At 51.2% G+C, this 12,284-nt stretch overlaps 1 protein-coding gene and 1 long non-coding RNA gene across 7 annotated transcripts in view; both read right to left on the bottom strand.

The window, feature by feature from the left end:
- Positions 1-723: 723 nt before the first annotated feature.
- Positions 724-4,402, bottom strand: LOC125961143 (uncharacterized). Its single transcript, XR_007471505.1, has 2 exons — positions 3,551-4,402; positions 724-1,365 (listed from the first exon to the last, which is right to left on the bottom strand). It is a non-coding gene; the product is annotated as an uncharacterized LOC125961143 (long non-coding RNA).
- A 1,258-nt stretch (positions 4,403-5,660) lies between these two features.
- Positions 5,661-12,284, bottom strand: part of PPP2R2D (protein phosphatase 2 regulatory subunit Bdelta) — a 45,992-nt gene continuing 39,368 nt past the window's right edge. For 3 of the 6 annotated variants that reach the window (XM_004265918.4, XM_033420696.2, XM_033420694.2), the window contains one exon: positions 6,638-7,465. In XM_004265918.4, coding sequence (XP_004265966.1) covers positions 7,186-7,465 — 280 coding nt within the window. In that variant the 3' untranslated portion in view covers positions 6,638-7,185. Of the gene's footprint in view, positions 6,551-6,637; positions 7,466-7,708; positions 9,295-12,284 lie in introns of those variants that run through there. The other 3 variants (XM_033420699.2, XR_007471501.1, XM_033420697.2) reach the window with 3 other exon arrangements.

The raw sequence follows: 12,284 nt of genomic DNA, 5'->3' as shown, positions 1-12,284 counted from the left end.
TTTATGTAATTTATCCCTAAAACATTAAGCCTGCAGCCCACTGACCCACTCTGGCCAAGGGATGATTCCCTTTTAACAGCAAATGGTGGCTGTTCAAGTGTCACGAGCACAGGCTGCACTCAGGACTTCCAGCAAGGCCAAGCGTCCTCAGAGCCAGCGCCCCCTGGAGAGCTCTGTGAATCCATCACTCAGTGACCCGGCCCATGATGAAGGCCTCTGTGCACTGAGATACGCAAGGCATCCCCCAGGTCTGGGGAGTTCTGAGCTGTTAAGTGTAATCTCTGCCCCCCACCCCCACCCGCGGCCTCGCTCCCTTCCTTCTCTGGAGACCAATTTTAATTTATGATTGATTCCAATAGCTGTTGTCTGATTTCTTCACTTTTTAAAATCTTAGTTCTCTCTCGGCTTCTAGCTGGATTATTACTCTATTTCTCTCCTCCACGTTATGTATCCTTCCTTCCATCTCCGCCCTGTTACTGACGCTCCCCAGGGCACAGGCTGAGCTGCGTGATGGCGGCCGGAAGTGCCTGCTGCAGCCGATCACAAGGTTTTCCCCTCTCACTGCAACATTCCAGTGGACGTTTGATTCTTTTAAAATGTGTGACTATATATGTATTTTTGTTTTGACCTTTTGGGCAAGAGGACAGCAGAATGGCGACAGCCTTTCTACACACCCCTTATGTTAATGCAAGTAACAGCATCATTCATTTTATTCACAGAATAGCAAGTTTACAGAATATTTAATATCCAGACAATTTTGGATTAAAATAACACAGATCCTGGGGGTCGAATCCATTCTCCCATAAACCAGAGCTCCTTGGAAAAGTGGGAATTCCAGGGCAGCATGAGGAACATTTGTGGTGCCAGGAGGTGAGGCCATGCTTGAGGTGAAGGACACGGAGCCAACCTGAGGGACCTGCAGTGGCTCAGAGTGGGTCAGCCTGGTAACAGGTTCCTGGTGGTGATGGGCTGTCACCAGACTGGACCAGGATCCCCAAGTCCACACTGATGGAGACCAAGTAAGTGGGGGAAGGGACAGTTCTTCCCGACAGAATCTAATTAATAAACGGGATGAGGGAACGAGTGACCGTCAGGCAGACAGCTGCTGACGTGGGCCCGGTGTCACTGCCTCCCCAGGAAATTACCGCCAAGGGAACCTAGGGTACCGTGGATCTGACCCCAACGTCTCTGTGTTCTTGCTGGGATGTATAACTGTAGGTTAGTCATGAGAAAATATCAAGCCATCCCAAATTGGGGGAGGTTCTACAAAATAACTGAGGTCAAGGTCATGAAGAAATGAGGATCTGTTAGAGATTGAAAGATACGGAGTGGGCTCCCCTGGTGGCGCAGTGGGTCAGAATCCGCCTGCCACTGCAGGGGACACGGGTTCGAGCCCTGGTCCGGGAAGATCCCACATGCCGCGGAACAACTAAGCCCGTGCGCCACAACTACTGAAGCCCGCGCTCCTAGAGCCCACGCTCCGCAACAAGAGAAGCCACTGCAATGAGAAACCCGCGCGCAGCAACGAAGACCCAACACAGCCAAAAAAAAAAAAAAAAAAAAAAAAAAATTCCAAGATGCGGCAATGAAATGCATCGTGGATCCCGGGCGAGAAAAAGACAACTGGGAAAACAAACACGAAGGTTTGTGGATGAGCTACAAGTACTGTGGGGTGACTTCACCCGCTTTACGTGGTGTTAATTAAACCTGGGTGATGGGTGAAGGGCAGGCAGGAACTCTACAATTTTTGCAACTGATTTAAAATTATTTCCAAATAAAATGTTACAAAAGTAAGATAAATAAACTATCTTTTTACTCAGATAGCATCCCTGGACCGGCAGGGAATGCCCCCCCAGTCTGGCTCCTGCATCCTCGTGGTGCTGGATGTTTCCTCCCAACGGGGGGGAGATGGCCAGGACCACCGTGCGGTGGACAGAGCGAAATGCAGGTGTGGACAGGTCGCTACCTTGTGTGCAAAAACGGGGGGAGGGGAATATGTCATGTTCGTGTTTGAATAAGAAAAAGTGTGGCCCAAGACAAGACTAACAAGAGTTATCAATACCACCAGGCTCAGCGGAAGGGGCAACACTTTGCTATCATCCTTTTAAAGAGTTCTGAAATTTGTACAGGTGTTACCAGTTTAATACTTAAAGTAAGAAAAAACATTTATCAAAAAGAAACGAAATAATAGTATTGGCAAGGATATGGAGAAAAGAGAACTCTCACGCACCGCTGGTGGGAATGTAAATTGGTGCAGCCACTATGGAAAAGTGGATGGAGGTTCCTCAAAAAATTAAAAGTTGCACTGGCATGTGATCCAGCAATTTCACTTCTGGGTATTTATCCAACGAATGAAAACACTACTTTGAAAAGATACATGCACACCAATGTTCATAGCAGCACTATTTACAATTGGCAGGATATGGAAACAACCCAGGTGTCCACTGGTGGGTGTGTGGATAAAGAAGACGTGGTACATATACAACAGAGCATCGCTCAGCAATAAAAAGAATGGAGTCTTGCCATTTCAGACAGTGTGGATGGACTTGAGAGTATCATATTGTGAGTCCAAGACAAATGCCATATGATCTCACTTATGTGTGGAATCTAGAAAAACAAAGCCAATCTTGTAGCTAGAGATTGGTGTTTGCCAGAGGCAGGTGTGAGTGTGTGTGTGTGTTTAAGTATGTGTATTTATGTGTGTGCTTATGTGTGTTTGTGTGGGGGGGGAGGGAGAGGGAGAGAGAGAGAGAAGGGGGGTAAAAAGGTACAAACTTCCAGTTATGAAATAAGTCCTGGAGATGTACAGCACGGTGACTATAGTTAGTAACTATCACATATTTGAAAGTTGCTAGGAGAGACCTTGAAAGTTCTCATCACAAGAAAAAAAACTTCCTGTGTGGTGACAGAAGTTACCTAGACTCACGGTGGTGGTCACTTCACAACATATACAAATACTGAATCATTATGTTGTACACCTTAAACTCATATAGTTGTGTCAGTTACACCTCAAAAAAGAAAACCAAAAACCACCTAACAACATTTCTCATAAGAACTGTAGATTTACACTGCATTCAGATAATTAGATTTTAGAAAACAAATTTTCCCTGATAGTTCTTGGAATAACAAATTAGCTTCCCATCCTTACGGAACACACATCTTTTTTTTTTTTTTTAAATTAATTTATTTTATTTTTGGCTGTGTTGGGTCCTTGTTGCTGCACATGGGCTTTCTTTTAGTTGCGGCGAGCAGGGGCTCCTCTTCGTTGCAGTGCGCGGGCTTCTCATTGCGGTGGCTTCTTGTTGCAGAGCATGGGCTCTAGGTGCGCGGGCTTCAGTAGTTGTGGCGCGCAGGCTCAGTAGCTGTGCTCACGGGCTCTAGCAGGCTCAGTAGTTGTGGTACACGGACTCAGTAGTTGTGGCTTGTGGGCTCCAGAGCGCAGGCTCAGTAGCTGTGGTGCACGGACTTAGTTGCTCCGCGGCATGCGGGATCTTCCCGGACCAGGGCTTGAACCCATGACCCCTGCATTGGCAGGTGGATTCTTAAGCACTGTGCCACCAGGGAAGTCCCTGGAACACACATCTTTTAAAGATGTCCCAAGATGTACAAAGATAATTTACTACTAATAAACTCTGGGGCAAACAAGTGAATCACCTCAGGACACACAGCAAACCCCAAAGGAACACGGAGCAGCCTGGTGAGGATCGGCCTCCACAACCAGCACCACAGGAGCCGGGGGCCCACCCGGAGCCCTGGCTTTGGCCAAGGTCCCGTGTCCTGCCTGGGGGGCCAGGGACCCTGTAGATGTGCTCAGGATGCAGACTCACCCGAGTTCCGGTTGCTGGCATCACCGTCCGGAGGGTGAGCAGGGAAATGGGACCAGCAAGTCCTCTCAGTCACCCACCGGGCGCTGACAGGGTCGCAGGAGATTGTGGGCCCCAGCCCCAGGCCTCACTCTTCAGATGTGGGGCAGCTGAGGGAAGCCTTCCCGGGACGGGCTCTGCGGGTCCTGGGGGGGCGCAGAGGCGGGGGTCAGGCTGGGCTGTGGCTGTCACCTTGGATGCTTCAGGACCCCCCAACCCCCCAGCCGGGACTCCTGTGATCTCAGCTGCCCGTTCTTCATCCCCCGTCCCGCCGCCGTGACTCTGCCCCTCACGGGACTCAGCTGGTGGCGTGAAGGGAGGGGCTGCCGGTCGAGAGGGGCGACAGCTGAGCAGAGCGCCTGAGGTCTCCAATTCCCCCTTCCGCGTGATGTCAGGGCCGCCACGGTTCCTAAGAGATCACGGTGGCGCTCCATCCCCCGGCTCACCAGCTCTCCACCAAGGGCTCGGGTGGGACATGGACCCCGGTGACGCCGCGCTGTGGCGTGTCCGTCCGGCGAGCACCGCTGGGTTGGTTCTGGGGAGCCTGCGCCGGGTGCCTGCCCGTGGCCCGCCCGGTACAGGAGGGCTGTCACCAGCCCCGTGGGCCGCACCGGTCAGGCCCCACCCGACCTCCCGCTGTCCCCACCCTAACCACACCCCCGTGGAGAAGCTCTGGCGGGGTGGGCCTCGTGTGGCATCCCCTCCCTCCCTCTCTGGTCCCCCCAGCGCCTGTGGAAGCTTCTCCCGGCACAGCACCCAGGGGGCAGTTCCTGATGGGAGGACTGTCCCCCGCCGCCCCATCATGACCCCGGGGCAGCACGGGTCTCAGACCGGGACTTGGCGCGCGGAGCGCCGTCCTCCCCATGAGGGGCGCGGCCTGGCCCGCCCCGGCTCGGTCTGCGCACCCGCCTCTGCCCGCGGGCAACGGACACGCTCAGAAGAAAAAGCCTCAGCGCCAATCCTGGACCTCCTTCGACAAAAGCGTGCAGACAGTTCCTCCTCAGACGGCCACGCAGCACCAGAGCCCTGGGCTCGGCCCGCGGGGCCTGGACCCCACGGCGCTGACCAGGGGACAGTCTGGGCCAGCTCCCAGCTGTGAGGCCACGGCTACTCAGCTCCACGGGGGAGGGAGTTTGCTGCTCGTCCTGCGAACGCCCACGACTGGGGGACGGTTTAAAATCAGACTCTGAGTCCTGTCCTGTACTGGCTTCTAGAACCGCCACTGTTCTTTAAAAAGTGCACGTCTAAATGCACACACAAGTAAAGCGTCCAACCCAGGCCATCAACCGAGACAGCGTTAAAGCTTCAGGACAAGCAGGAGCACAGAATTCTAAGGAACGATGAAAACTCACAGGATTACCTTTCAGGAGCAGATAGAATTTCTCTAGCTTTCTCTAGCTTTCAACGGGAGAAAAGGCGTAAGCTTTGTAAGAACAAGAAAAACAACAGACATTTTTTAAACAAGGAATATAAAAGAAATAAACGTCAAGTCTGAAACCCACAGGATTTTTACCTCATCAGGAGGGGAAAAAGGCTTAAATGGAATCAGAAGTGTCTAACGGAAAAGAACACGGAAGAAATTGCTAGACACCTCTTAAATTACACGTTTCTCAAGAGCATCTCTGAGAAGCGTGTGCCTGACTCGGGGGAGAAGAACCCACAGACACAGGGACCCCCGCCCGGCCGGTGGCAGCCACCACGCATACGCCTTCTGCCCGGGGCCGTCTGAGAGGCAGAAGGCTGGTTTCCTGTTTGGTAGGAAATACGTCTCAAAGATGGAAAAACGTCGTAAAAAAATCTGGTAAAACATCTGAAATTTATTAAACTTTTTGGTCAAAATAGTTGAACAAGTAAATACAACCCCATCTTACTGGAACTGCTTTACCTTAAGGGCCAGGGTTGACTGATACTTAGACAACTCTGTTCCACATCTCAGGTTTGTGAACTGCGTCAACCAATACGCAGTAATAGAATTACCTTTAAATTAAAATAAATGGACTTGTTGATTCTCTATTTCCGACGTACTGTGAGCTAACGTGGCATCCTGTTAACATTAATTCAGGGGAATGAGTTGACAAGACATTTGTTCTTGCATCTCCATATCACCAGTAACCAAAATACACCTTAATTTCAAGAGCAGCACGTGAGCCCCAGCTGTCCCGTCCCCTGGAGGACTGGGTCTCCGGCTCCTGTGTGAAATTTCACGGCAGCAAGCGCCAATCACTTAGTGTTGTTACCTCTGTATTTTTTTGTCTTGGGAAATCTTGATTTCTGATATCAACCTACTTTTAAAGTAAACCACCAAGGTACTGGTGGCATTACATAATAATTTACATTGTTTAATTTTTGCTGGCTTGAAATGCAGTGAAATTCGTCATGCATATAATTCCAGCAGTTTTTAGAAGCCTGTTACCCTCTTCCCACGAAGTACTGTTACAAAGGTTTAAAAAGCACGTAAGTGTCAACTGCAGTGAATTTGAGGCATACTTTAAACCACGTGTTACTTTTTCAGCAGCGATTCTGTTACTACTCCTTGGGATTTTCTTTCTCAGAGGCAGCTGCAGTTAAGGCTCTTTCCAGACCTTACCTGGTGTGTCAGATGTACCATTTCTACAGAAACAAAAAAGTTATGGAAGTTTGTGGATACATACGTTCAGAGTTTAAAGTACTGCACACGTTCCACCATTCTGTTAACGAAGGACAAAAGATTTTTAAAGTTGAATTCTGCATAATTTCATTATATGCAATTAAATCAAATAAAAAGACGATACTGATTTTGGACTTAAAAACACTTTTTAGAGTGTGTTGCTTTTATTAGGCGGTTACACCAGAGGCGCGATGGGAGTAAAGCGGCCTGAGCCCGCTCGGCCGAATCTCCGCGCCGGCCGAGGCCCCGCCTGGGCTGAGAGAGGCTGAGGGAAGGCGGGCAGCAGCCACGCACGTGGAGGCCCCAGGATGACAGCAGAGGAGGAGGAGAGCTCGACAGGAGCAGACACTGAATCTGACAGCTTTCCTCTTGGATGTTAACTTTTGGTCTATAAATTGGAAGGAAGGCTCAGACTTCAATAAATATGTTTATTTTAGCAATGGCCTCTTCTGAGTCCCGTCCATCACTCTGCTTCGAGCAGGCTTCTCACCTGAGCAGCGACACCCAGAGCTCACCTTGCTGAAGCAGAAGCCCGCGGGCACCCGCGCAGCCAGCCCGTGCAGTCTGGGCGGAGGCAGGAGGGCGTCCCTGCTCTTCACGGAGAGGATGTCGCCTGTCCTCTGGCACCAAATGAGCAGGCGCGATTCTGCACGAGACGCAGGTCCCGCTGCCTCCTTAGTTGGCCTTGTCCTGGAATATGTACAGGTTATTGGTGGCAGCCACGGCAATGATGTTCTCCACTGGGTGCCAGGCTGTGTGCAGAATCTTCTTGCTGAAGTCCAGGCTGTCCACGCTCACCTCGTCCTTCTTTCTCTTCCCACCTGCACACACTCTGCGAGGCTTCAAGCTGGCGCGAGGCTTGCTGTTCTCCCTGGAAGCTTCCAGCGTAACATCCCTCCATGTAGTCCTATCGAACATTCTGAAGAAGTTGTTGTAGGACCCAGTCATGATTGCACTGCTCAAAACAAGGACAGGAAGACTTCTAAGTGACCACCTCCAACCCCCAGCCTGGCCCGGCCCTGGACGCATGGATAGAGCTGCTTACCTCTCCTACCCCCAATTCTACACAGCAGGGTCGTTTTTACAAATAAAAAATGAAAAATCATAATGGTCAGGAGAGAGATGCAGTGAGAATTTCTTCCTAAACTTCGTATACGTAATCCTATCAGTAAAAATAAATACAACGGAAAAAAGTAACGGATTTACACTTTTAATTACATTAATGTGTTTTCAAACAAGGTAAAAACCCCAACACAGTCACTGCCCCAGGCTCGGGTAACGGTCTGACCTCCTGCACTTTGCCCCGATTCGGCAGGGCTCCGCACGTGCTCAAGAGACATTCGTGAGATCTGTTACCATCTTTGCTCACGACTGACCAGACAAGGTTTTAAGGTTCATTTTAATCTTAAAAGCGTTTTTCTCGTGAAGGAACAGGTATATAAATAGTTAGGAGGGGCCTCAGACACGGGGTCAGCGTGTAAGACAGCCGGGGCCTTCTTTCCCGACGCTCCAGATGCTGCAGCAGCGCCCGTGGTTTTTTCCCTTCCGGGCTGGTTCTGACGCCTTTCTGCGTCTCCACTGAAGCACACAGCACTGTGACGCGCTTCTATCACACTGGTGAAAACTTCGGGTCTCTCTACACATTTAAGAGGAGAGTGGCTGGTTGCCGGCAAATGCTTCCACGTGCGTGCAGCCCCTGCCTCAGCGGGCCCGTCGGGCGCAGTAAGACCAGACTGCCCTGCGGCCTCCTCCTTGGCACCCTGGGGTCCTGGGCCATCCCCGCATCATCGGGGCGGATCTTGAGGCCCCGCGAGGCGAGGCGCGTGCTGCCTCATTCACACGGCGCAGGGCTGACCCCGACTGTGCAAATCCTTCGGTGTCCGATTAGCCTCATCTAAATCCTCGCACCACAAAAAAAGATAAGCTCTCCTGGCTTATCTCACCTGTACTGTTGAAGCCTGGAATGCACACACCTCAGGGACGGAGGGGCCCGTGTGGCGGTGGACGCAGCAGGGCCGTGCAGTGGGGCCCAGGAGGGCCGCCAGCAACTGGCACCTGCCCACATTAATTTCCACACAGAACACGATGTTCACAAAAGGATAAGCAACAAACGTGCTGATCTGAAGCTTACATTTGTGTTATTAAACTTAACCGCAGGGACTTCCCTGGTGGCGCAGTGGTTGGGAGTCCACCTGCCAAGGCAGGGGACACGGGTTCGAGCCCTGGTCCAGGAAGATCCCACATGCCGTGGAGCAACTAAGCCCGTGCACCACAACTACCGAAGCCCGCGCTCTAGAGCCCGCAAGCCTGCACCTCAGAGCCCGTGCGCCACAACTACTGAAGCCCGCGTGCCTAGAGCCCATGCTCTGCAACAAGAGAAGCCACCACAACGAGAAGCCCGTGCACCGCAAGGAAGAGTAGCCCCTGCTCGCTGCAACTAGAAAGCCTGCGCACAGCGACAAAGACCCAACACAGCCAAAAATATATATATATATATATATATATATATATATATAAAAATATATATAAACTTAACTGCAGTGATTATTCCGAACAGAGACCAATGAAAGAATTTTTTCGGGAAGGAGTATTTTATCATCAATGTTGATTAGAGGTGCTGGTGCGCGACAGAAATGAAAGCGGACCAACCTTCACGCCGTCCATTACGATTATTACTATTATTCAGCAGTCCTGACGGCACCTGCATGGGCGTGGATGTCCCCCCGGCCTGCTGCTCCACTCGGCAGGAATGAGAGCCTTCCCCAGCACCTGGCCAGGTGCTGCCTAGGCGGGAACACCGCCAAACACAGGAGTAAGTGGACTTGCAACTTAATGGTGATGTCTGTGTTTGCTACAAACCTGGAGCACGATGAAGTGGGGCAAAACTTAACTTCTGGGCAGCGCCGTCCCAGGCGGAGTGACTGGGATGGTGGCAAAAACCTGGCTCTGCCCCCGCCCCCAACTCCACACAAGCTTCCAGGCAGGAAGGCAGGGCATGTTGGCAGGAGTGAGGGAACAGGTAGGCGCCACCAGAAAGCTTCAGGATGTGCCGGGGATGGGTAATTTAAACGTATTTTGCAATATCTCAGATCTACCACAAAGCATAAAGAACCGTGCAGGGAACATTCCTATACATGGTTGTCCTTTGAACAGTTACACGGTCTTAAAAACAAAACCGTCTTGCATGCTCTAGACATCAGATGAGTCACTTGTGTGATCGCGTACAGGTCTGCGCAGCTGTAACCCTGGCTTTCACTGTGTCTGGTCCACACCATGAACAGAGGATGATTCCTCGTCCGTCCGCCCGCCCAGGGAGGAACCCCGACATGGCTCAGCTGCCTCCAGGGCACGTCTTGGAACGTGTTTTCTTGTCTGTATATTCGAGAGGTTCCCAGCCCACCCGGCCACTGCCAGGGAGCCTCAGAAGAAGGGCAGTGGCAGTGGTCATGCCCCCTGGCCTCCACCTCCACCCCAACATTTCCGTCACTCTGATGGATGTGAAGGGACGTCCCTGTTGCTTTGATCTGCTGGTTACTAATGAGGATGTGTTGTTATTCATTCCCCCCGTTTCTGTTAATTCCCATTCATGAGCAGTTAGGACTTTCTCACTGACTTACGATTCTTCACGTATTCTGGATATGCATCTCTTTGTTAATTTTACGTGCTTTTGTGGGTTTTATTCCCATTGTTTTATTATGATATAAAGAAGCTTAAAGTCAATGTAGTTGGATCTCTTTGTCTGGGTTTGGGGCCTTGTTTAAGGCACATTCCTGCATGATCATTTATCTCTGGACACAATTTCAGGAAGTGAGTCAGAAGGGATCATGACACCGCATCAGAGCGCCTTCCGGCTTCCACTGCCGGGCCGAGAGGTCTGCTCGCGGTCTGAACACCCTTTCTCCGAAGGCAATGGGTCTTTTCTCCCCTGGCTGCTTTTAAGATCTTTGCTTTGTTTTTGGTGCCCTGTAACTTCATTATGATCTGGATGTGGATTTCTGTGCTTCTTGAATCTGTGTATTCATTCAGTCTTGGATCAGTTATAGAAAATTCCTGGCCATTAACACTTTAACTGCTACTTCTCCACAATCCTCCAATTTGGACACTTCTCTCCACTTAGGTTACGTTGGACCTTATCTGACCCTCCGTGTTTTCCAAGCTTCCATGTTTTTTCTGTCTCTTTGGCTCTCTGAGCTGCATCCTGGATAATCTCTCCTGATCTTTCTTCTTAAAATATTTCTCATCTTCAGTTCACTAATTCAAGATCTTTTCAGCTTCACGGGGTCTGCTAAACTCACACAGTGATTTTTCAGCTACTACAGTTTTCATTTCTAGAAGTCCTGCATGATGCTTTTCCAGATGTCCTGGGTGGTTTTTAATGGCCTTGTGGTTCCATGTTCAGGTTCCGGTTCCGTCCTTTCACCTGTGAGTATTTCCACATTCTCATCTTATATTCTGTGGCATATGATCTCAGTACCTGATTTCTCAGAGGTCACAGTTCTGTGGCTGTTTCTGCTGGCTTGCTCACACTGGCTTGCTCACACTGGCTTTCCTTCATGTGTTCGGTGCTTTTCACCTGTGAGCTCCTGTTTAAGTGATTTTAATCTGGGGAAATCCTGAGCCCTGGAGCACTGGGAAAGACAAATCCGCCACGGTGCCAGGCACCCCTACGTGTTTTCAGTGGGTTTGCCAAGACTGCGTTTCCTCAGCGCTCTCTCCCTGGGCCACATCTCAGGGCTGCAGCCTTGTTTACCACTCTCAGCTTGACCCCCAAGCTGAGTGTGTGCTGGTGTGAGGCCAACCCTGCTCCGTGAGCGGCCTCTGCCCGGGCCCCCTGTGTCACCCCCCCAAGGCACTGTGACCAAGCTCGTGCTGCTCTGCTGTGCTGTGAGGAGTGAAGTCCTCTCCTCTGACCCAGGGGCCCTGTGTCTGCAGCAGGAGACACTAACAGGTGGCACGTCAGCCTGCGAACAGTGCGGATGCCCGGGGCTGCCTGTCTGCTGGGACTTACCCTCAGTGAGCTTCTCCAGGTCAGTACAAATACAAACACACGTCCCTGGCGGGGAGGGAGGCTCATGGTCACAAAGGTCAGGGGACTTCATCCACTCCAATCCAAGGTCTCAGACAGACACATTTCCCTTGGGATGCATCTGAACGTAGATGGATGCCTTTTCCATAACCCCAAGGGTCCCAGTTTCAACTGCCAACCCTGTGTGGGTCCAGGGCCACAGCTCTTGTACCCTCCTGGGCTGCAGGTTCCTGGTTCCAGCTGGTGCCCTGAGGCCAGCGAGGGCTCCCTCCTAGTTCCTGCTTCCTCTTCACTCCTGGCCTTACTGGTTGTGAGCTCAACTATACCCACAAAGATATTTGTGGAGTGCCATCTGATGTTTCTAGGTGTTAGTGCCAAAGGGTTTCTCAGAATGTCCGTCAGTCCCTCTCTGAAAGTGGCGAGGTCCTCTGCTCACTGACACCCTTGACAAGCAGCACATGGCACAGAATCCATCACAGACGATGCAAGCTCATCTCCTTCCATCACGTGAGGTGCGACATTTCGTAGAATATGAAACAGACCTCTCGGCAGCACTAGTACTGCTGTCACCTCTAAGACACGCACAAAAAGGTGGCGGAGACCTCAAACCGCCTCATCACGAGGTAGACCGTGGAGTCACACCAGCCACCCCCACTCTGTCCAAGCACAGCAGCGACTCTGAGGTCTCGTCCTCCACTTGTCCCCAAAGGCAAACTGGAACGTGGCCATCCCACACACGCCACAGTAA

This window comes from Orcinus orca, chromosome 14 (assembly GCF_937001465.1).
Source record: "Orcinus orca chromosome 14, mOrcOrc1.1, whole genome shotgun sequence".
NCBI lineage: Eukaryota > Metazoa > Chordata > Mammalia > Artiodactyla > Delphinidae > Orcinus > Orcinus orca.
The sequence above is the reverse complement of the archived record's forward strand: the minus strand, read 5'-3'. Positions and strand labels throughout refer to the sequence as shown.